We start from the raw sequence: 26,199 nt of genomic DNA, 5'->3' as shown, positions 1-26,199 counted from the left end.
GCTAAACTGAGCAATGGATTGGAATATGTGTCTGACGTAGTGTTGCACGGTATTCCGAAACTTCAGCACTTTCTCGGTACTTAAAAAAAAAATGACCAAATCCCCTGATTCTATGGGAGCCTTACTCCGTAAACATACAGGACATATTTATTCTGAAAAACAACAAAGAAATACAAAAATAATTTTGTATTTTCTTTATTCTGTAGTGATTATATGTACTTCAGATACTGGATGAAACCATATTTCTTTTCCCAATTGTTGAGAATCCTTTCCTGTGTGGAACCAAGTTGAGAAGGGTGAAGTAACATACTGAGGACCACTTTCCAATGAAAAGATTTTTAATACGATGCGCAAAGGGAGACTCGCCACGGTGCCACAACAAGTGTTCTGTAGGAATCTCAATGAGACAGTCACAAGTGAGGGTTTAAGTATACTTTTGAGAGGTGTGGTTATTGCCATGCGTAAACATTCCCAGGAAGGAATACACATTCCAACAGACTTCCCGGGGACACCCAAATGGCCTGCTGCCGGTGACACCCCTTTGATCTGTGGCTATTGTATATCCTTACAAACAGTGATTGAATTGTATATCCTTACAAACAGTGATTGATTGCAGCCATTTGCCTCTAACAATAGGAAGCAGTTACAGAATGTGTGTTCAGATGAGGTTAAGACACAGGAAGGAACTTAATTGTTCAAACCTATCACAATCATACTCCAGGATGTATTCAACACTAGAAACATTTTGAGGGGATTGAACAAAGCTGTAACATTGGAAATAATTTATTTTAAAAAGAAGCATTTATATTTACAATAAAGGCTTTTTAAAATAAATTTTTTCCAACGGAACAGTGGATGTCCTTTAAGTTCTCCTACAGTAGCCTGCTCTTCATGTGTTTTTCTACAACAGAAAGGAACCTAAACCCATTTATTGCTATTTAACTAGCCCATTCCAAAGAGCACCTGATTCTCGTTCGGCATGATTGTCGACCCACGCAGCGCTCCTATTGTTTAATTTGGACCATAATTAACCTGGGGTGTCAATTTCAGAGGACTGCCTTGTTATTTCTGTTATCTCTGGTGGTTTTACCACTCGCATCAAAGTGCAAAGAGTCTACGCTTTACAGTTGTGTAGGTGTTACAACAGTGCACCTTGAATCAGTGACTGATATAAGCAATAATTTAAGAGAATGGTATTTTTTGACGCCTGTGTCTAACTGGGTGGTTTAAGAACCTAAATGAAGTAAGACACGTTTTACAATACTAACTTAGTTTAGTTTCATAATTTAGGTACAAATGAAGTGCCACTAATACAAAGAAATGTTTGCAAAAATGCAAAAAAGGTGCTGTATTAGCCATCCCAAGTTATCACACAGCTTTAGCACTGAATATTGTCTGCCCACTGCATTTTTTCATCGACTCATTAAAGAAATAAAGGCATTTTGTGCCACTTTCTTCTCAAACCCCCCCTGCCAGACAATAGGTTACAGTTGCTGATACTCAGGTGTGAATGGGTTGCTCTCTGCTCTGGCATGTTATTTTGCAACTTAATGAATGATGCTTTGATATAAATTGCTGGGTCAGGCACTTTCAAATCTAATTTTGCACATAAAACTACACAAAATTAATTCACTGCAATTGTTTGATGAAACTGATTTACTTTGATTGTTGACTTCATAGTGGGGTTCGATGATCATGGGCATTGTAATCATAGAAATGGAGATAACACCTCTGACACATTCAGTTTTTCACTGAAATGGCATATGAGTGGAATTCGTTCTGACTGAAGAAATGACGTTTTTCAAATATTGCACTTTGTATTTTTTTTTAACTACTTCATTTTGTGTTTTGCTTATTTGCATATTTTAGCACTTTTCTCATTGTGCCTGTTATGAGGTTTGGCACATTTTCTCTTATGTGAGAAAACCAATATAAATTAGAAATAAAAATGTTGAAATTGATACAGTAGTGTCCTTTATTTAAATAAAATAGTTTTGCAAAATAATATTTCATAATCTTTACAAAATTAGGTAGCTGTGAGTGCTGCCTGTTCTCTTGCATACATAATATTTTTATTCTTACTCTTCTTATTTTCATTCCTCCGCAAAACAATAAAAAATCATTTAAACATTGCATACATTAGTTGAAAAAATGAGTACCTCATCTGGTAATAGCTAAACAACTGCTGAAGCAACCATGTTAAAGTTGGTTAAAGTCATTCATATACTTTACATTCTAGTTATTGTAATGCGATTGTGTAGTGATGTGACTTAAATAGGGTAATTAACTAAATTAAATGTAAACATTAATTCAGGAGCACTCACAATGTTTCATTTGTTGTTTTGTTCTTCCTTAACCAGATTAGGAAACGGATGAAGCTTGAAGGTCGTGAACTTGAAGAATACCTTGAAAAGGAAAAGCTGAAAAAAGAGGCTGCTAAAAAGCTTGAACAAGCTAAAGAGTGAGCTTGTGCCAGAATGACCAAACTCAATAAATTACATAAAGTTTGACCCCTCAAGCACTCACTACATGCTGTATTTCAATGTGTGTTTTACACTGTTGTTTTAAATATCTGCTCCGTAAAATGTATCTGTTTGATGATTGGCTATTTAGTGTGATAAAAATTCATAATACATTTTGACTAATATTTCCAAGGATTTATAAGCCTGAGAAGGTTCATTTTATCTGAATGTATAAATCTATATAATTTATGAAGGATGTAAACAAACAAATATATTTAGAAGGAAATTTTATAGTCTCTATACATACAACAATAGCACCTGTGATGCAGTTCTATAGTTACAGCACAATCACTAATTACATATTTTATCTATTGTGAAAGTACACATTTGTTGCATTGTAAGCTCTGTGGGTCTGTTTGAAACTTTGTTTTTTGCCGCAGTCAAAATTAAGTCCAACCAATCACAACCATAAGTGCTAGCTGGCTACCACTTATGCTTGTGATTCCCCCTGGTAATCATGATATGAACTTCAAACACTGAAATGTTGACTGCATGGTGCAGGTACAACGTACCTACCTCTGTTGGTACAGAGTTCTTCAACTTGTACACATGTATTGGTGCCACGAATGTAAAGTAAGACTAAATAGTTTTTGTACCAATTTGCTGATGTCTGCTAAGATTTCAGCATGAGATTCCAGTTCCTGCGGGAGTCTTCATAACCCAGATTAGAGCCAATGAACATGTCTGAGCACAGCCTGTGCAATATGGAAGGGAGAGTGCAAACACATTCTGCTGTGTGTCCTCACAGGGTGGATGTGGACTCCAGTGACGAGAGCGACCTGGAGGATGACCTAGAGCAGCCAGCGGTGACAAAGACCAAGCACCATGACCTGATGATGAAGGGTGAGGGGGGCCGCAAGGGCAGCTTCTTCAAACAGGCCAAGAAGTCCTACCCCATGTTCCCAACCCATGAAGAGAGGATCAAGTGGGATGAGTATGGGGAGATTATCCGGTATGTCTTCATGCTGTCCATCAAAGGTGGTGATTGTACTGTTGTAGTGTTTTGGTATAGAGTAAAGTCTTATGATTGGTTCTTGCCATTCATTTAAAGCATGACATTACCAAACCTGTAAGGGGTTGGTTACTTCAAATGATCAGAGAGTTTCATATACTGGGAAATATACCCTCTGTGTATATTGAGAGTGAGGTTTCATGAACCCCAGGATGGGTGAAGCTATTATGTGTTACCAATAGGGATGCACTGTAAATTTCTGGCCAATACTAATTTCCAGTTATTTGGGGGGGAACATCAGCTGATGCCGATAGTTTGGTGATTTTACTTTAAAGTTTTTTATTTTCATTTTAATTGTTCAACTGTTGAACTTGCCATTCTAAAAAAATGATTTTAATTACTCAGCTTTAACCTCTTAGTGCAAAGCCCCTAGTAGTCATCACACCGGCGTGCCTAGATTGCTCAATTCAGACATTCTGTGCTCCTGCAACCAAATTATGAGTTGAAAACACAAACTCGGTGTTCTAGCTTTATTAGTAGACGATTCAAGACAACTGTGCCGAATACGGAGTTTCGCAGCGTGTCACCATTGTCGTGCTGGTCGTGCATTTATCAAGCACCCGCTCCCTGCAGTCTCATCTGTAACTACACCCGACGCATGACACACTGGATAAAAGTGTCGATCTGGGCATGCTATACATGAAAACATTTTTTTACCACTGAAAATTCATGTTCCGTTGTAGCAACAGGGCTCCAGACTAACTTTTTACATTGGTTGCATTGGTGCGCCTAACTTTTTCATTTAGGTGCTCCCAAAATTTTTCACCGTGCCTTTTGGCGCCACAATAATACATTTTAAGCGTTACCTTTTTTGTCAGTTCCAATACACATTGGTAATTTCTTAACACATTATGTAAATGATAGTAAACAGGAATAAAGGTGCAGATAACTGTTTTTTCTTTATTTAAATCACAGCACAAACAAGAAATCACAATAACCTCAGTTGTTTAAAAAATAAAATTAAAAAGTACTGATATTTAAAGTGCTTGACAAACTCAAATAAATAAATCAAACTCAAATAACTCAAACAAAAGTACGCGCTGCTCCCGGAGGAGTACAGGGCACAATTTCACACATGCATGCCTTATTTTTTTCCCCCACCCGCATTCAGCAAAGAAGAATATCAGGGTCAGAGCCAATCAGAGGCAGAGTAGGGGTGGGTCTTTGCAGAATGCGGGTGGAAAAAAAAACAAAAAACCCTACAAAGTATTAGGGCCACATTGAGGGGAAATAAATTCGGAGATTTCGAGAATAAGGTCGTAATATTACAAGAATGAAGTCGTAATTGAGAAAAAAAGTCATAATATTATGAGAATAAAGTCGCAATTTAATAAGAATAAAGTCATAATATTTCAAGAAAAAAGTTGTAATATTACAAGAATAAAGTCATAATTTTACGAGAAAAAAATCATAATAGTACGAGAATAAAATCTTAAAATTTTGAGAAAAAAAACATTATTTTTTAGGAAAATATATTACCAGCACAAAACGGGTGAGAGGACAGTTTAATGGCAGCCTGAGCCTGCAGTTTCCTCCAAGTCCGTGTGGTTCTTTCTTCGGAATAGACACAGTTTCTTGCACAATAATTTCAATGTCCTGATTCTTATGATAAGCCAAAAGATTAAGTATTTTGTTATTTGTGAAACCTATACTAAAGTATAACTTCACAAGATGCTCCACCTTCCTCATTTTAACGCAGGTGGCAGGCTGCTCTTCTGATATTTCCCCTCTAAAATAACACGTAGCCTAAAATTACGACTTTATCCTCGTAATATTATGAATGTTTTTCTCGTAAAATTAAGACTTTATTTTCGTAATATTATGACATTTTTCTTGTAAAATTACGACTTTATTCTCGTAATATTACGACCTTATTCTCTAAATCTCAGAATTTTCCTCTGTGGCCATAATACAGACCTGCTTAATGTCAGGCACACATGTGCGACCAATGAAAATGTTTAGTCGCACTTGACAGATTTTTGGTCGCATGTGCAACCAAAATGGTCGCACTCTGGAGCCTTGAGCAAGATAAAGCCAAAAATAGCCGAAGGTATGCCAGTACAGCTGTGAAAAACGCAGCTCACTGAACACTAAAATAAACAAGATGAATTTTTCAGAAATTATATCATGTCATTCTACTGTCAATATCTGCGACTAAATATGGAATAGATATACTACCATATCATTGGTTTTAGGCATAGAGATGTCCCTTTCTAGACGGAGTGGTCATATATTGTCTTGTGAAATATACTCTCATTTGTGACGCCTGGGTACCTTCCAAAATAGCTGTGTGTAATACCACACATGTTGTTTTCGGTGTTGTCGTCCTTTGTAGTACAATCTGGCTTGATTGACAGTTAATCGATCCAATAGGTGACACAATAAGCTTTCTAACAGTGTATAATATGACTAATTTTACTTTTGGAATAGTGTTTCATAGCTCAGCGTAACCGGAGGTTTTGTCTCATTATAGCTGCATTACGCATTCAGTCTGTGGTAGCAGTAAAAGTCACTGCACCTGGCTAAATGTTATGTGACTTTATCGAATTTCTTGGAAAATACTATTATTCTTGAGAAATTCTGAACATCGTTAAGGTATATGTTTGCTGATAGACCTAGCTGATATTTCTGGGCTAATTTAGAACTGGGGACAGGGTGTAAAATTGGGCCAAATGCGGGTGATTTTGCGGAGTGGCTGGTAAATTTGTGAGGCTCACACGCCACAGTGGCGGATGCCCAAACTTTGTCTGTACTGTGTTATCGCGTTATTTACATGGGAAGTAACCTGGCAACCCATTTCGCGTCACGGCCCCGAGACAATATTTCAATGAGAAGTGGTGACATGATCAGGTGTTCGAGCCGTCTAGCAAAAAGTATTGGTGGGGTGCAAAACTTTCCTTTAAACCAATCATTGATCTCAAACTGTTTAAATTAATTTTCAGTGATTAACAAGCATGCAAACGATCTGACTAATGAATTGGAAAGTGACACAGCTTCTTCGCATTGTGTTAGGGAGATTAAATGATAAATGTGATTTAGAAAAATCCGTTTTAATCACTAAGCAGTGGCGGAAACTTCCCTGATTTTCCTAGAATATCAATGCAATTAATCCACAAAATAGGCTACTCAAAATCATATATAACTTGCTCTCCCCAGATAGGCAGTTTTAGTGAGTATAGCCTAGGCCTTATAGCCTACATTTATTTTCATTTGCAGTACGAAATTGTGCACATTTTAATCAACATAATTTGCGGATATATCATAGACCGTATAAAAATAGGGATACATGTACTTTCTCCGCACTCGTATTCATGGAAAATATCTGCAATGCGTAGATCTTGAAGTGCAGGTTTTGTTTTTGCTGGTTATTCTGTAAGCTAACACTGTAGATAACAGACTGGTGTATCTTGTTTGTTAAGTGTAGACTACTTGGTGATTAGAACAGATTTTTAACGGATAGATGAATTTATGATTTAATCCCCCTAGCTGTGTGTTAGGCTACTTGCCATTTGATTAGTACGATCGTTGGCACACTTGATAATAAAGGGAAATTAATGAAAACAGGTTAAGATCAATGATTAGTTTAAAGGAAAGTTTTGCGCCCCACCAATTTTCAGCTCAGTCGCCGCTGCTTTAATATAGATTTTTCTAAAGTGGCTGGTAAAAAAAGGTGAGTGGCTGGTAGAAGTTGAGAATCTACCAGACACAGTGGCTAGTGCATAAAAAAGTTAATTTTACACCCTGACTGGGGAGCAACAGGATTAATTCTGTCTCTATCTCTATCTACTGAACACAGATAAGATTTCATCATCCAAATGTAAGTGTTACTGGTGAAAATATTTCGGTTATGTACGTTATTTTTGAAATTGGGTGTCTTTAAATAGATTAGTGGTATTTTAGAATGAGAATATTTCACACTGTAACATAAGCGTTTGTTGGTTTGCTTGTAGTTTGTGTGCAAACTTGTTCAAACTGATCAATCACTGGCAGCTAATGTTTGCTAGCTAGCTATGAGAGGGCAGTAGCTATCTAGTTGATTATTTCAATAGAGTTGATGCAATAATATTATGTTGGATTATGGAGGAAATGTTCAGCTATATCAATACTATGTGGCACTATTAGGTTGTACTATTTACAACCCGAGCAAGAGACATACAGTAGCATTGCAGTTCCGCAAGAAAACCAGAAACTTACTTTCACTTTGCAATGCCTTGGAGAAGAAAGATAAAGAAAACCAGTCTCCAGTATCATCACGTCAAGTGTCCCAGGGAACAACATAGTTCCACAGATTTATGTTTTGGAACAGTGTATCGCAGAGGTTCCAAAGCGCAAATGATTATTGATTTCCAAATGTTATTTTTGGCATTTTAAAAAAGCACTTAAAATGCCAACAATTTTGGCAACAATTATAGGGGAAACATTGAATATAATGTTTAGAAACACGGAAAACAAAGTGCAATTATTTTGTATCTGACAGGAAAATGAAAACAATTATTGTATTTCAAATAAGCAATAGACTTGTTTCCCTTTGATTGACAGGGCATAATCAGAGCTGTTCATCGGTTGTTTTAAAAACTATCAGCCAATGGCCAATTGTGCAAATTGTTAATTTATCGACAAATATAAATCGTTGGCAGATACCTCGGGACATCCCTTACTTATACTGTTCCAGGTCAAAAATATTGCAGAAGAGATTCCTCATCTGTGGGACACCCTAATAAAGTTAGGAAGTGGTTCTGTTATAGAAAGCACTCCTATATTGGTCGCTCCACCATACTGGGATTCACGCAGCCTCATTCTCTCATCTCTAGTATTCACCTCAATGACCATCTCTAACCATTATCCCTATAGCCACAGGGAGGTACTAAAGTTAATGGTTCCTTCACATTTGCCTTGATGCCATTCCAGGCCAGAGGAATTCTTAGTTCCAGAACTCCAGGCCACTGAAGAGGAGAAGAGCAAACTAGAATCAGGAATAGCAAACGGAGATGAACCCATGGATCAGGACCTCTCTGATGTCCCCACCAAATGCATATCCACAACAGAGACCATAGAGATCAGGTGAGTCTACCCACTTTATGAAGGGTCCCAGGAAGAGTTCATAAGGAGTTTGTGTCTTTATGCAGACCATAGGGGTTAAAGTTTGTCTACTTGATGGTGCATAACCAGACATTAACTAGCCATGTAAACTACCTAGTAGCTGCCTAGTTCCTGCTTGCCATGGAAGGTGTCAATTCACCAGGCTTTCTTAAACCTATCTGAATAACTCAGAACAGGGTAAAAAGTATGCATTTTTCCTGTGGACCACGGAGTTAAATTACTTATCTAAGAAATTTATTTCAGTGTCTCCCCCATATGGACTAATTTTCCTTAGCTGTGGTACTGAATGGTTTTCACAAAACCAGTAAGCGTTCCTAATGCAGTTCAGTTTTTCCCTTATTCACTGATCTGAAAAATTAGATCAAATAATGGAAATTGCTTTGTGAATAATTTTGAGCCATTCCAGATTTTTCAGGTAGCCAAATTAGCACCGCATGGGAAGGTTGCCTTCTACAATTTTGGCTCACAAAATGGATTGAGAAAGCATATGTTTGCAGCCGTCTGGGTATAAGCACCCGCCTACCACCGCAGAGACCCGGGTTCAATGCCACGCAGCGGTACTTCCGGCTTGGTCAGACATTGGTACGAACACCATTGGCAGTGTTCACGGGTGGGAAGCCGGTGAGGGTATGAGTCCTGATCATGGCATTAGCGACTCCTACTGGTTGGTCGGGGTGTTCAGCAGGGAGGGGATCTGGGAGAGATAGCGTGAACCTCCGCGTGTGTTACGCTCTCCCAGTGAAACTCCTTGCTGTCAGGTGAAAAGAAGCGGCTGGCGACTCCACATGTATCGGAGGAAGCATGTGGTAGTCTACACCCTCCCCAGACCAACAGAGGATAGCACATCGACCAAGACTGTGATACACACGGGGAATTGGTATGACTAAAATTGGGGAGAAAATGGGAAAAAAAAGAGAAAGCAAATGTTCATGTGGCACATATGTCCCAGTGCCAGAATTGCATACATCGATTATGAGGGTCGCTCGGACGGAGATTCCATCAAGAAGATCATTAACCAGATGAAGCCAAGGCAATTGGTGATTGTGCACGGGCCCCCTGAAGCCAGCCTGGACCTGGCCGAGTCTTGCAAAGCTTTCAGCGGGAAGGACATCAAGGTGTATACACCCAAGCTGCAGGAGACCGTGGATGCCACCAGCGAAACGCATATCTATCAGGTGCGTCTGTGTTTGCCTGTTACTAACTGGTATTAGTCATTTTGCAGTGAGGTAGTGAGGTAGATTTGTCTGTCTGTGTTGGAAGAGTTTTGTATAGTTGACAGAAAAGATGTGCCTGCGCATTACAGCAAACAATAAGAGAAGGAACTCAACAATTGTGGTGAAATACTGAGACTAAAAGGAATCCAGGAAAGACTTCCAAAGTGGACTGATTCCTGGAAAAGGTGGAGTCGGGGCTCTCATTTATGATAAAGGCAGAGAACAAACTTGTTCTTACGCTCAGGCTTTAATCCATGAGCAAAACTGGAAACTAACATTTTGTCTTCCTCGGAGTTACCCGCACATTCCAAAGAGGGCATGTATATAGCCTAGTGCCCAATTAAGAATACTGATCATAATATGATCTTGCAAAATAAAGAAAAACAAAAAAAAAATATAGACGCAAGCGGCAATTCCGGGGTTCAAGCCAACATGGACCGTTAGAAGGTGAAAGCTACAAAGTGCAATAAGAACTAGTTAGAATCTGAGTAATTGTAATAGTCAAGTCCATTTATACATACAAGGAATTTGACTTGACACAATATGTTCATTCTCAATGAATAAATGGAAAGGTTTAATTGCACAACAAACTAATGGTAGCATAGGACCATCATCATCATTTCATACAAGAACTAAAAACTCCTCAAAAAAAGTTTGGAAATTTGTGTTTGGGCGATCATATCTCTGTTGTTACTGTATTATTAGCATTGCATATTATATCATTGGAAATCCTGTTAATTTCCCTTTACAATGATGTCCCATTTGTAAGGATCATGCATTTGTGGGATGAGCAGCGCAGCTGATTATGTGGGTGGGGTCCCAAGTGAAATGTGCCAAATTTCCCTGCCAATGTCTCAAACAGTGTATTCTCCTGTTGGTATTGACTCTATTGTTTTTGAGTTGTTTGGGGGATTGGATGATTGAACTCTCCATCAGTAACAAGGAACAAACAAGTCATATTGGTAATTTTACGCTTTATTCATTGAACAAACAGTCAGGAGCCTAGCCTTAGTAGCAGGTGGAAGAACCATACGCAGCTACAACAGCCTGGCACCTCCTCCTCATGCTGGTCACCAGCCTGGTCACACGTTGCTGTGGGATGGCATTCCATTCCTCAACCAGGATTTGACGCATCACAAAAGGGGACTTTTTTTTTGTTGGCTAGCCGATAAAAATATGCCGATACCGATAATATGAAAAATGTAATTCAGTCAGTTAATTAATGGTTCTTGAGGCAGATTTGTAGAGTGAGGATAGAGATGGATGTCGGTAGCAGGTTTAATGTAAATCGGACTCACGGCGTAGGGGTTATAACTTTGCAAACTTCAGAATTTTGACCTTTATAGCGCCCCCATCAGGCCTATTGGGGTCATATTTCTTTGGCAGCATTTGCACATAACTTCCAATCAATGGGCAGAATTTCATGTCTCTACCATTTACCATCTCTCGGGAATTTGCGCAAACATTTTTGAAGAAGATTAATAATAATCCAGCACAAAAGCAAAAACAATAGGGTTTCAGCCCTTCAGGCTTGAACCTCTAAATATTAAAATAATAACCAATGATATAACTTGCGTAAATTCTTTTAGGTGGTAGGCTCAAGGATTCATCCGAATAATAATCAAACCTATGGTTTAATAAAATATAATTTATTAAACAACCAACAAACAATCAAACTAAAATCATTAAAGGCTAAATAGAAAGTGAAATAATAGCGGAACTAGACTGTTTTGCATGTGTCTAGTCATTTGTGTTCTCCAGCACACGTGGGGCAGGGAACAAAAGCTCCTCTGTTGGAGCGAACTTATGAATCAGCTTTTAGCATGTGCTGCTAAAAGCTGGCCTGGAATTCAGGGGAACGGCGTGAATAAAGGCTACTGAAGTTAGCTACGTCTAACTAATTTCAGCATACCTTTCACTTCTAAATATACAACACCATGTGTTGAATGAGTATGGTAGTGCATGAGATCACGTGTTCAGATCTCGGTTAAAAGGACGGCGGAGTGTAAGCTAATGTCAGTCAGTACGTTTAAATGCACAGTTGAAATCGAGCTAGATTAATAGCTCGATTTGGCCTAAAATGAGATTTAATTGGATTTTTGTCGTTGTCCCAATATACATGACTCGGAAAGAATTGAATTATTGACTGAGGTGTGTCTGCCTAAGGCTTCTTATAAATCCTGCTTCCTCCAATTTTGTCGCAACTTTTTTGAATAGTTTGTCATTCCGCGGTTTTCTTCCACCCATGTATTTTAGGATATTTAACTCCTTTAGTTGCGATAGCATGAAGTTGGTCTCCTTGTCAGTCCAGAAATGTGTTTTTTTTCCGCCATGATACTAGGGAGGGCAAAACGGAGCTTTAGAATGTCGCCAGCAGTGTATGCGCATGAGCTCGACAATGCATTTCTCACAGAAAACGTTGTTTGTCACTGTTTTTTAGTTCATTACAGTGGTGATAGACGTGACAATACTTAAGTGGTACTGTGCTGTTAGCCTTTATTGATCGCCGTACAAGGTTAATGTGAAGTACAATCGGAAAGCACTAACCCATAAAAATGTACTTTGAATGGCAGGCTACTTGCTGAATCAAACAGTAAATGTGAAAAACATTTGATTGTAGTCAGCGGCACCAAAATTTTCAGTGACACCCTCAATAAATGGCAAAACTCCCAGTAGAAGAATGAATTAAATCTTTTAAAGTTATATATTTTCTGAAACGTCATCAATTCCGCTTGGCCACCGTGAGCGTAAAGCTGCTATGTACATTACGGAACATGCGCAGAACGCCTAGGCCTATTGTAGTCCGATTGAAGCGTATACATGCCGTAGTAAATTGACCCCGAACCGCGTTATCTAGGTATGTTAGTCCGACTTTGAAAAATTCGTCTTCATACGATTTCAGTCGGACTACAATGTTTACATGATTTTTAATAGTCCAGTTTTAGCCAGACTAATACAATAAATCGACTTTTTTAAACATCATATAAACCCACTCACTAATAGGGTATATACGTTAGCTATGCGGGCTAGGCGGCTGTAGCTAATTAAGAGACGCGATATAATCTAAACACAAATGTTACATACAATCCATGACAATTCCTTAAAAACAAAAAACAAACAGAAGTTTCCTAAGCTAGTTGCTGCCTGGATGTTTGTCAGTCTTACTGGGAAGTGCAGATGACTCTGTAGTGCTGGCTTGTCCAAGAGAGCTGACCTCAGCACCTGCTGTGAATCTTTTCCTCTGTCAGTAGAAAAGTTGGTCCTCGTTCTGGTTCTCTTTCGTCCTGGAGCTGGAAGTTACTTTGCTTGGTTGGAGGAAAGTACATGGACTACACGCGTTTAACTTTAACGTTACTATGTTGCAGAACGATAGCAAGGGTAAAGTTTAGTAAACGAATTGATCCCTTGATGGATCCGTTTCCTTAGCCTACTTGCAGTACAGCTAAAATATTTACTTTTAGTTATAAACTCCAGGCCCACCATGTGTCTTGCTCGTGCCCGGGACAAGATGATCTCAAAAGCCCCCCCCCCCCACCCCTCCATGCGCAAAAGATGAAATACAGCAACAAACTGAGACATGCTATCATTTCCAACTTTAATGCTTTGACGTTGTCCATGGATTTAGATTTCACGAGATTATTCCAGCAGATTATTTAAAGGTTAGAGGGCCCTTTTGGGCCCCCCCTTGACCCAGGGCCCGGGACAACTGACTCTGTGTTCCCCCCGTGTTGGCGGCCCTGATAAACGCCAGTTGTGGCTATAACTGGAGAGAGAGCCTCTCTCTGTGTGTTTCTTTACAGGTAGGACTTAACTTTCATTAGGCCTGTGTCCTAAGAGAGTGCCTTGTGCACGTCTCTTCAGTCAGGCAGCAAAGAGCAGAAGGGGTGAGGACTGTCAAAAAAGGCACCTTTTACAGGCAGCAACAGGAAGTACCCAGTCCATGTGATCAGTGTCTGTGACCTTGTGATCATCACGTGACGTCATTGCACCAAAATGGCGCCCAGTCCTTACATACCTAAATGTGTAATCTTTAACTCTTGTATGTTTTTCTGTATTCTCCAGTATGTAATGTTGCCTTGAATGGGGATTGGATGACATTAAAACAATATTCAACCATCCCCCAAAACGTTTTGTCGATGTTCCAGCTTTGTCAAATCCAGTGCATAAAACACAAACACGACTGAGCTACCAACTAACGCTTACGTTACAGTGTGAAATATCCCCATTATAAAATACCACTAACATATTTAAAGACACTCAATTTAAAAAATAGCATGTATAAGCAAAATATTTTGAGCAGTAATACGTACATATCAAGGATGAAATCTTATCTGTGTTCAAAAGATAGACAGAGACAGAGAATTAATGCTGTTCTCGTCTTCTACCATGTGCAGTGTCTTTTACTACTAGACTGAATGCATAAAGCATCTATAATGAGACAAAACTTTTGGTTACGCCAAGCTATAATACGCTATTCCAAAAGTTAAATTAGACATATCATACATCGTTAGAAGGCTTATTCTGTCACCTGTTGGAAAGAGTAATTGTCAATCAGATTGTACTACAAAGGACGACAACACCATAAACAACGTGTGGTATTACGCACAGCTATTTTGGGAGGTACCCAGGCATCACAAATGAGCGTATATTTCTCAAACAGATTGTCCAAGACCGTGAATGACCACTCAGTCTCAAAAGGGACATCTCTATACGTAAAACCAATGGTAAGGTTGTATATTTATTCTATATTTAGTTGCAGACGGTAGAATGACATGGTATAATTTTAGAAAAATGACTTGTTTATTTCAGTGTTCAGTGAGCAGCGTTTTTCACAACTGTACTGGCATACCTTCAGCTATTGTTGGTTTTATCTTGTTGCTATGATCGAATACAATTTTTTAGTGGTAAAAGAATGTTTTCATGTATGCCCAGATACATTGGACAATAGTGCCTATCTTCTGTGTGGGGTGTAGTTACAGATGAGACTAAAGGGTGGGGTGCTTGGTGAATGGACGACCAGCGTGACAATGGTGGTGCTTAGAAACTCTGTCTTTGGCATAGTAGTTCTGAATCGTCTACTAATAAAGCTGGAACACAGAGTTTGTGTTTTGAATACATTATTTGGTTGCAGGAGCACAGAATGACTGAATTGGGCTATCTAGGCACACTAGGGGCATGAAGGGGTTAAAGAATTATTGGATCAGTTGGACGGGTGCCTGTGTGTCTTTTGCACATGCTACTTTAACTTTTTTTTCCCCCAAATTATTGTTTTAACAGACCATGTAATTGGACCAGGGGCACCCAAAATATTGGATACCACCGTACTGGGTCAGTGAGGCAAACAAGTAACAGCTGATCAAATTCTTTTTGTGAGCACAATTACAGTATAGCTTGCAAATTAAGGTCCCAAACAAAAACCCAAACCCTAGTTTTCATTTGTTGTTCATCATAGTCATTGACAAGAACTTCATTAAACTTCCATATGTACACTTGGTGTAGAAATGTATTTGTCCTGAATTCAAGCTAGTTCACTTATACACAGCATTCAAAGTTAGCTAGTTGAGCGTCTGCTATAAAGTTAACCCTATCGACTAGCACTGAAGAACATAAAATTAAATAATGCGGAAAAAATAGCCAAATTGTCAAATAGTACAACGGTAAAAGTATCTTTAATGTCTGTATTGTTTAGCTAGGTAGGTTATTTTTTTCGTAAACCCAAATTAGCACTGCTGTAACACATACACTGTTGTAAAGCATAGACTCTTCATACTTTGATGCAAAAAACCCAGTCTCGATTTTGATAAAATTGGATGATGAAAGAAGTTAAACAAACAAAACCAAGTCAGTAATTTGTGTTGTTTTAGGCTACAGGTATTATCCGTTTGAATAGTTTTTGTGTTAAGAAATAAACAGGGATTTCCCATAAACAATCATTTCCCTATTATTGTGATTAATAAATGCTGAGTTGTGGCAAATTACATCCACGAGAAAGTGCTTTATTTATTTGCGCATTAGGCGAAAGAAACTGCAGGGGGCTCATTTATAAAATGAACTTGCGTGCATACGTCAAGTGAAGACCTGGCGTAGAGCCAAAGCTGTTTCCATGGTCAAATTGAGTCATGTTGAAATTTTATAAATCACTACTTTGACGTGATTTTCTACGTATGCGCCACACAGTTGATCTAAAATACGTTTTATAAATGAGGCCCCAGATGTAGTAACCTAGTATGAAAGTTGACCAATGTCCTCTATTCTACTGTCCGCTTGTGGAAAATAACGCACAGGCCAGTTTAGAGGGAGTGTCACGTGCATTGCGCCTGACAATAAGCAGCTCATTTTTGTTAATTATAGGCAAATGATATTCGAATATATTCGAACGCTAACTAATTGCAAAAGCTAATATTCGAACTCAATTTCATGGCACTTTTGACAGCCTTACACTGCAGTAGTGCTAAAAGGCACTATATTATTGTAAATCGATTTTATAGATTCGATTTTATATTTTTGTCATTTTCCTCCTTGTGCACTCTCACTCTGTTGCGATCAGGATGTTTACTCCTGACAAGCTGTCAGGGAGCTGAATACAGGTCTGAGCACACAGCAAGGTAAAACCAAGTGGTGATTGTTTTTAAGTTAATTTAGTTTGTGTGATAACTATTATGAACACATTTTGTACATAGAAGCTCTTTAAAAGGACAGCTTTTGACTGAAATACAGGGATTAGTAAAAAAACAGAGTATGGCTAAATAAAGAATATTTGTTGGTGGGGTTCCAGAGGGTACCACCCACAATGAAATTAGAATTTAGAAGAAGTGGAATATTGCTGGGGAAAAATATATACACAATATTCTAATTTGGAGAGGTTTGGTGCCATTTGAAGAGGTTTTCTGGAGATTTGGGCCCAACTTTGGGAGAACGCATGTTAAATTTTACTGCTTTGTTCAGTCCACTCCAAACTTTTCCCTGGTGTTTACATTCTGGGGTACGATTTGAAAAAGGTCTGGTTTCCCATATCAGAAGTACATATAATTGCTTCAGAATAAAGAAAATAAATGATTTTTTGATTTCTTTGTTTTTCAGAATAAATGTGTCCTGTATGTTTACAGAGGGGGACTACCATAGGATCAGGGGATTTGGTCACTTTGGGACAAATGTTGTCTTTATTTCAAGCTTTAAACCATGTCTGTATTGTACATAATTTTGAGATAATGGGGTTTATTTAAGACAGGGGATTCTTACAAAAAAACCTGGATTTTAAGTGGGGTTTAACCTCTTAAGGCACAAGCCAAATTTTGCCAATCCTTGCCAATTTAGGGGGTCCCCTATTTAAAGCTTTATAACTCCAGACGTGAACACCACAGAGACTTGAAAAATGGCTTAAATGAAGCAAGACATTTGTACAATTTACAATACTAACAGATTAGTTTATATTCATAATTTTGGAAGAAATAAAGTGCCACAAATGCAATTGTTTTGACAAAAAATCCAAAATAAATTTGCACTTTTTAAGTTTGCAATGAAATACTGAGAGATTGCATATATGTAGGAGGTTAAACTATACATGTGCTAGGTCAAAAACTTCTTGACCACAAATTCATAAAATCTAAGGGTGGATATGTAGAACTACTACAGATGTATGAAGCAAAAACTAAGCAGTGTACCCAGCATCTCCAAATCTATCCAAAATGTCTAAATTATGCATTGCTGTAAATTATAACACATCCACGTATTTCACTACAAATCAACTGTTTTGACTGTTTTTTGCATAATTTTCAAATGGGAATTACAAGCTTTCAGTCAGTACAGTGGTCTAAAATAGCTAGGTGTCCAGAAACATATCCAAAATCTCTCCAAAATTGAATAAAATGCTTTTTGTCCATTATAAAGCATATAAAGGAGCCCCTTATGAGGGTTTAAGATGAAACATTGCTATCAGATTAAAAAAATAATGCAAAAATATTGTCACAAAATGCGGTACAGTACCTAAATGTGTAATAATTAACTCGTGTGTATTTGTATACTCTGTACTCTCGTATGTTTTCTTGTATGGGGATGAGACAACACGAAAACAATTTTCACCCGTCCACCACGTTTTGGCAATGTTCCAGCTCTGATGTCATCACTGTTGCATGTTTCACAAAAACTATTATACTTCCATCTAACGCTTACATTACAGTGTGAAATATTTACATTATATAACACCACTAACCCATTAAATAACGTATATAACCGAAATATTTTGAGCGGTAATACTTACATAGCAATGATGAAATCTCCTCTATGTTCAGTAGATGGAGACAGAGACAGTATCAATGATATTGTTCTATTCGCTTCTGTTTTGCTCCAGAAAACGATGTCAGCTAGGTCTATCAGCAAACATATGGCTTAGCTATGTTCAGAAATCCTCAATAATAATAGTATTTTCCAAGAAATTATGAAATATCCTTCAACACGTTTCGTTAGGTGCATCGTATTTGTCTGCTAACAGAGTGCATGCGTAAGTGAATGCGATGCTAAGAATATTTTCTGTTACGCTGACCTATAAAACGCTATTCCAAAAGCAGAATTAGACATGTTATACATCGTTAGAAAGCTTATACTCTCGCCTACTGAATAAATGAATTGTCAATCAAGTCAGACTGTACTAAAAATGGCCACGACGCCGTAAACAACAGGTGTGGTGTTACGCACAGCTATTTTGGAAGATACCCAGGCGTCACAGATGCGCCTATATTTCCCAAACGGATTGTCCAAGACAATATATGACCACGCAGTCTCAAAAGGGACATCTCTACACGTAAAACCAACAGTAAGGTTTTATATTTATTCAATATTTAGTCCCAGATATTGACTGTAGAATGACATGGTATCATTTTTAAAAACTTTTTCTCGTTTATTTCGTTATTCAGTGAGCAGCGTTTTCACTGCTGTATAGGCATATCTTAGGGCTATTGTCAGGTTTATCTTGTTGCTATGACGGAATACGATTTTTTAGTGGTGAAAGAATTTTTTTATGAATGCCAAGATAGACAATATTGTCCATTATGTCAAGGGTGGGGGGTGTTTTTTAGATGAGACTGCAGGGAGGGGGTGTGTGTTAAATGAACGACGGGAGCGACAATGGTGGGGCTGCGAAACTCCGTTTTCGGCATAGTTGTCATGTATCGTCTACTAATGAAACTGAAACAACTGTTTTCATCTCACACTTTGGTTGCAGTAGCACCGAATGTTTGAGTTTAGTAATTTAGGCACGCGGGCGTGCCCACCATTAGGGGTTGTGCGCTAAGAAGTTAAGGGGTTAAGGATTTTTTTAAAAACGTATGATCATTTTTGTGCATTCTTGCTGCTTGCCATGCCTGATTTTCAGTTGCCATTCATGTATGTTTCTTTGAAAATCTCTTGAAGCCTAGAATGAAGCCTGTAGTAGCCTGTGCTCAATTTTGGCACCTGTGATTTTGCTGCAAAATAAGAGAGCAATTTGCTGTAATTTTAATTGATAATGATTGAAGTCCAATAATCATTGTTATCCGTGTGTGTATGTATCTGAAGGCATGTGTTGGTCTTGCAGGTACGACTGAAGGACTCTCTTGTGAGTTCACTGCAATTCTACAAGGCTAAGGACACAGAGCTTGCCTGGATTGACGGGGTGCTGGATATGCGCGTGATAAAGGTGGACACCGGTGTGGTGGTGGAGGAGGGTGAGATGAATGAGGAGGCAGAGGAGGGCGAGCTGCCCATGGAGGTGACTTCCAGTCTGACAGCAGACCACAGTGCCGTGGCCCAGCAGCGTGCCATGAAGAGCCTGTTTGGAGAGGATGATAAGGAAGTGTCTGAGGAGAGTGATGTCATACCCACCCTTGAGCCACTAACATCACAAGAGGTGTGAACAGAAAATGGTTGGTTATACAGAAAAAACAAGAAAGGATATAGGACAATCTGGGAGATAGGATAAGCATTTAAAATAACAAGAGTAAAGGGAGAGGAATATAGGGTAATATGAGAGGAACAAGGTTTAGGGAAATAGGAGAGAGGGTAACAGGAGAGAATGGATAAGAGTTTAGGGTAAAGGGAGAGGGAATAAGGGTTTAATGTAACAGGAGACTGGGGATTAAGGTTTAGGGTGACAGGAGATGGTGAGATAAGATGTACGGTAACAGGAGCGAGGGAAGCGGGCGGGGTTCATGGTAACTGGAGAGAGGGGAGCAGGGTGTAGGGTAACAGGAGAGAGGGGAGCCAGGTTTAGGGTAACAGAAGGGAGGGGAGCAGGGTGTAGGGTAACAGGAGAGAGGGGATCAGGGTGTAGGGTAACGAGAGGGGAGTGTTATTTTGGGTAACAGGACAGAAGGGAGCAGGGTTTAGGGAAACGAGATCAGGGTCCAGGGTAATGGAAGAGAGGGGAGCAGGGTGTAAGGAAACAGGTGAGAGCAGAGTAGGCTTTAGGGTAACATGAGAAAGTGGCATGGGGTTTAGGGTAACAGGAGAGGTGAGCAGGGTGTAGGGAAATGGGTCAGAGCCAAGTGGCATTTAGTGTAACGGGAGAGAGGAGCTGGGTTTAGGGTAACAGGAGCGGGGGTGGGGGGGTTTAGGGTGACAGGTGAGAGTGGAGTGGGATTTAGGGTAACAGAAGAGAGGGGAGTGTGATTTTGGGTTACAGGAGAGAGGGATTGCAAGGTTTAGAGTAAGGAAAGAGGGGTGCAAGATGTAGGGTAACGGGAGAGAGGAGCACAGTTTAAGGTAACAGGAGGGAGGGGAGTGGGATTTAGGGTAATGGCAGAGAGGGGGGCAGGGTGTTGGGTAACTAGAGATTATTGGGAATGTTAGTAAGCGGAAAGAAGGCAGTGGGAATTAGGATAACAAGAGAGGAAGGAGCTGGGTTCAGGGTAACAGGAGGAGGGGGGGCTGGGTGTAGGGTAACAAAAGAGTGGAACCAGGGTGTTTGGTAACGAGAGAGGGGAGCAGGGTTTAGGGTGATGAGAGAAAGGGGATGTGCAGTGTTTCGGTAACAGAAGAGAGGGGAGCAGGGTGTTAGCTAACCAGAGAGGGCATCAGGGTTTAGAGTAACAAGTAAGAGGGGAGTGGGATTTACAGTAACAAGAGAGGAACAGGGTGTTGATTAACCAGAGAGAGGGGAGTGGGGTTTAGGGTAACAGGAGTCAGGGTTTCAGGGTTTTTGGTAGAAATGGTCGTAAGATTTGGGGTAACAGGCAAGTTTTGCTATGTTGTGAACGTATTATTGTTTGTGTTTTTTTTCCACCTCACAGATCCCAGGTCATCAGTCTGTTTTTATCAATGAGCCTCGCCTGTCGGACTTTAAGCAGGTTTTGCTGAGGGAAGGCATACAGGCTGAGTTTGTCGGAGGAGTGCTGGTCTGTAACAACCTGGTTGCAGTTCGCAGAGTGAGTTTCAGGCTAGTGGAATATCTGTAGCATAAATAATTATGGATAATCCCATATTAAATCAGTTTCTCTGCCTTTTGTTTTGAAAATCTCACAGAAAATTGAAATCAGATTTGGTACCTACAGGTATGCAGTACTTATATTTGACTAAAATACCGGCACTATACATATTTCGCATTTGTTACATGAAATCTCCTAATTTAATAAACAAAAAAACTTCAAAAACTAAATTCCAATATTTGCTAAAGTGGTTTAATCAGAGATAAAGGTTGGAAAAGATGTTTTAAAAAAAAAAAAAAAAAAAAAAAAAAACTATTTAGTGCATACAAGCAGGAATTTGTAACTGCCTGTCATGACAAGGCCAAGGTTCTGGGGGCCACTGGTGCCCCATCAGGGTCCAGGGCAGGCTATGGTGGGGGGACAAGGGGAGCAGAGCCTCCTGGAAGCTCTAGCATTTGCATCATATTTAGGGATAAAAGGTGAATTTCCTTTCCTGTAATTTGAGGTATATGTAAGGAATAAACCACAACAGGCTGTCTCATTATTGGAAAATAATGTACGACCGAAACTGTTTTGCCCCATCACCACCCTGAAGTACATTATTTTCCAATAAAGGAACAGCCGGGAGTGGTTTATTCCATTTGTAAAACGGGTTACCGACAATCCTATATATTAGTTACTTTTATATTTATTGATTTTTATTGACTTAATCAGCTGAAATTGAAATATTCTTCCTCTTTGGATCTTTGGGCTTATTGTTTTATCATTGTCAAGCAAAACTTGTTCTATTTGGACCATTGTTATGCAAAACTCTGGTTGGTAGTTCTAATTGCACTGTTGTTAAGCAAAAACCTCTGGTCGTTAGTTCTATGAAAACAATCATTCTATCTGGAAAAAATAGTTCCTTTTTGTTTCATACTGTACAGTTAGCACCAATTTTGGTCATTTTGCCATTACATTATTTAAGAAAATAGCTTGAAACCATAATTCAATCACATTCATCTCCCTAGCTGTCTTGCTTTTTAAAATGTTGTGGTCACGCAGTGTAGACAGTGTCTTTCTAAGACCCTCTGAAACTGGGTTAGAATGCCAGCTAGCTTCATGAAAAGTTTGTTGTCACTTGTCACCTCGCCAGTATTACAAATCAGCTGGGTTTTCGGTCAATGGTCTCACGGCATGCTTGTTATCCCGGCTAGCTAACAATTGAATTATATTCAAAACAGCGGTTACTATAAACACAGTTGTTCACAAAGATATGGAAAGATAATGCGTCCCTGTAGCCATGAGTTAAATATGGAATTACTATTTTACTGTCCAAATAAGGGACGATTCCATATTTTGCGGAATAGTTGGCAACTCTAACTTAAGCTAGCTACAGTAGGCTAACTACACCCGTGATTCAACGTTGCCATCATTTGTGAAATTGGACATTGAAAAGGGGAGGGGATGTAACAATAATTCAAAATCAAAGAATAATGTTGCTGTTAAACTGCTTCTGAATGTTGGATTTTGTAGCGCATTGATTTTAGAACTGTTAAAAGGCCAAGGTGTCCCTTTATTGAAAATTAATGCACACCCTGGGACCAATCAGAATCAAGTATTTAGCCAATGCGTTGCATAAATGTATGTATTTGTAATTGAAAGAAAATGTAGAATGCAAATAACTTTGTTGAAAAAAAAGTTTTATTTCAGTGACTTCAGTTTTCACTATTTCAAATACTACAATTGATTAGTATGTAAAATATAATTCAGCTAGGGAAATAATGAAATAAATATTTTGAAAGTGAGAGCAATTTTTCCAAAAATTTTTTTACAAAAAACAGTTTAAAAAAGGTTATGTAAATTGACTAGCTAGCTTTTAAAATATTAATGTAGCAGTGACTAGCATATAATGTAAAACTTCAGACATTTAGAAATTTTAATGGTGTTAATTCACTAGCTACAGTTGAGGCCAAAAGTTTGCATACAACTAGGCTAAAGACATTCAAACTCAATTTTTCAAAACCCCACACATTTCATGTTACCATACATTTCCTTTAAGTCAGTTACGGTATCCACTTTATTTCCATAAGAGGTCATTTCAAATTAATAGCTAAGAGAAAGATTTATTTCAAATTTAATTTACAATAACCAAACATATGGCCAAACAGTTACATTTTTGTTTCATCTGACTAGAAGACACTCCTCCCAAAGGCTAGGTCTTCGTCCTGGTGATCACCTGCAAACTTCATTCTGGCTTTTTTATGCCGGTCTTGGAGTTAGGGCTTCTTCCTTGCGTGACAGCCTTTCAGGCCATGGCGATGAAAGATTCTCTTAATGATGGATGTAGATATTTTGGTACCTGATGCCTCCTTCTTCACCAGTTCCTTTGTTTTTGTCTTGGGGTTCAGTTGAACCTTTTGGATCAAAGTCCGTTCAGCCCTGGGAGTTCATTTGTGCCTCCTTCCTGAATGATGCAGTGTCAGAGTGGTCCCAAGATTTTTAGCATACAATTGTTTGTACAGATGCTCGTAGTACCTTCAGTTGTTTGGAAATTGCTCCTAAGGAGGTCTTGGCTGAGTTGCTTGGATTTTCCCATGGTATCAAGGGCAAAAAGGCAGTGGCTCTAAAGGTAGGCCCTTAAATACAGCCACAGGTGCCAATTAACTCCCAATTAACTACTAATTATGACAATTGGCCGATCAGAAGCTTCTAAAAAGTCAAATAGATCAATTCCTGGAATCTTCCAGACTGTTTAAAGAGACAGTCAACTTGGTGTATGTAAACTTTTGAATTCCCACTGGAATTCTGATATAGTGACTTAAAGCTGAAATAAATCCATCTCTAATCGATTGTTTTAAAATGACCTCTGATGTGAACAAAGTAGATGCCCTAATTGACTTGCCAAAAGAAATGTATGGTAACATGAAATGTCGGAGTTGTGAAAAACTGAGTTTGAATGCCTTTAGCCTTCGTGTATGTAAACTTTTGGCCACAACTGTAGTACAATTACACTTAAAAGAGTAGTGCCTAGCATCTAAAACATAGGACAGGTTTGTAATTCCTGCACCCTGGAGAATATTTAACAGTTAAATGCATCTGGTGCACTATGAGAGAAATATTAAGAGGCTACATCATTGTATCACCTTTTAAGATGCTTGAGCCATCAAAGATATTAAGTAAAAGCTATCACATGTGTTGCACTGGTTTGTTTAAAGTGTTTGGTATCACTCTCTGATATTGCAGTAAACAATTTGGCACAGCATGCTACGTCAGATTTAGAGAGAACATCTACGTAAAATCTTGATGGTGAATGAAAGTTACAGTAAATTCAAATAGCTAAAATTGTGTAGTCAACAGGTTTCAGTTAGAGATTATCTAGCATGGAGATATTTAAACTTCATGAGCTTGATTAACATTCAACATTCATAACTTGATTAAATTCAGCTTTGAATCAATTTTTATAATCAACATCACGTTACATATCTCAGTTGGGATATTGCTTTTCGAATGTGATGCTTGAAATTACATTGCCTAGTTGTACAGTATACAGTAATTGTGTAGTTAACTATTTAATCGTCTATTGATGGTGACTGCTGATGGCAGTTATGGGTAGGGCAATACTCTTTGCATGTGACACTTGGGTACCTGATCTTTCCATATTACAGCCTTGCAAATACATGTGAAGTGAGTGTAACCTAAATTTTAAAAAATAAATGTGTATATATATATATATATATATCAAATTACCACCATTGTTTAATTTCTCTTTTGAGCTATTGAAAGTGGTCTCATAATGCTTATGAATGTAATTTATTTTTATTCAAAATATTTTGCCCTTTTGTTTTTCAGACAGAAGCTGGGCGAATTGGCTTAGAAGGCTGTCTGTGTGATGACTACTACAAGATCCGTGACCTGCTCTATCAGCAATATGCTGTGGTTTAGGAGCAGGCAGGTTACAGCAGCTCTGTGATAGGCTTTCACAGGGTTTTGTCCCCATTGGGATGTCTGCCCCCATCTTATTACAGATTTGTTTTTGGTTTTTGCTATAGTTTGTACTATCTTGCAGCAGATGCCATCCCCACCAAGACCCCTGTTGAAATAGAATTTTCCCCTCAGGGTAAAACTCTGAACTCTAGAAACTTCAGCAAATAGTATCCCACACATGATGGTTATGCCCTTTTTAAAAATAAAATATACATTTGGAATGAAGCATTTATGAGCAGTGTGTTTCTACAAGAGGGGTCTTACAAGAAAATGCCATGGTGAGAGATGGACAGAGAACAGTTAGCTTTTGGTTGTGCTCACACATCAAATGAAATTGCAACCATATCGTGACAAACTTGGTTTCCTGTCTCAAAGTTGATTTCATTAAACTCCAAAACCAGAGTCATTCATAATCTTGAGACCAAGAAATTCAATGAATCCTTTTTTTGAGGGTGGGGTGGACACCCACCTGTAATGAAAGGGGGAAGTCAAACTGAGAGACTATTACATACATACAGTCAATTCATGCATATTTTTATTGTATGTGTCTGCCTTGTATTGTGTGACAGTTATAAGTTCAATATAGAAACTTGTTTGCAACTTACTTTTTTGAAGCACATAACTACTTTGAAATTCATGGTTGAGCTGTTAAAGGCATACGATGCTGGACTTTTCATCCTGTATTTACAATCAAAGAAGTCTCCTCCTCCGTCTTCAACCCCCCGTCCACTCACACCTGAGTACCCGACCAAGCCACAGAGACGCAAATTCATTAGAAACTACTGGTAAATTTCTCCCATCAATTACTGGGACAGGACATTAGACTACATTGTGCGGTCAGAACCACAAACCGGGCACATAAAAATTATTTGAAAACTGGGCATTCTGGTCAAAAACCAAATGGCTGGCAACCCTAGCTGCATAGCTAGAGTAAATGTTACTTCCAGGTCCAACAGAAGACAAGCCAGCTCCATGTCTTCGTGTCCATT

At 38.8% G+C, this 26,199-nt stretch overlaps 1 protein-coding gene across 3 annotated transcripts in view; it reads left to right on the top strand.

Annotated features, from left to right (window-relative positions):
* Positions 1–25,435, top strand: part of cpsf2 (cleavage and polyadenylation specific factor 2) — a 63,114-nt gene extending 37,679 nt beyond the window's left edge. For all 3 annotated transcript variants that reach the window (XM_035422106.1, XM_035422105.1, XM_035422107.1), the window contains exons 9-15: positions 2,361–2,461; positions 3,271–3,474; positions 8,443–8,595; positions 9,584–9,809; positions 19,417–19,728; positions 21,110–21,244; positions 25,076–25,435. In XM_035422106.1, coding sequence (XP_035277997.1) covers positions 2,361–2,461; positions 3,271–3,474; positions 8,443–8,595; positions 9,584–9,809; positions 19,417–19,728; positions 21,110–21,244; positions 25,076–25,168 — 1,224 coding nt within the window. In that variant the 3' untranslated portion in view covers positions 25,169–25,435. The remainder of the gene's footprint in view (positions 1–2,360; positions 2,462–3,270; positions 3,475–8,442; positions 8,596–9,583; positions 9,810–19,416; positions 19,729–21,109; positions 21,245–25,075) is intronic.
* The last annotated feature ends 764 nt before the right edge of the window (positions 25,436–26,199 follow it).

This window comes from Anguilla anguilla, chromosome 6 (genome assembly GCF_013347855.1).
Source record: "Anguilla anguilla isolate fAngAng1 chromosome 6, fAngAng1.pri, whole genome shotgun sequence".
Taxonomy (NCBI): Eukaryota; Metazoa; Chordata; class Actinopteri; order Anguilliformes; family Anguillidae; genus Anguilla; species Anguilla anguilla.
This window is presented reverse-complemented; position numbering and strand designations above follow the sequence as displayed.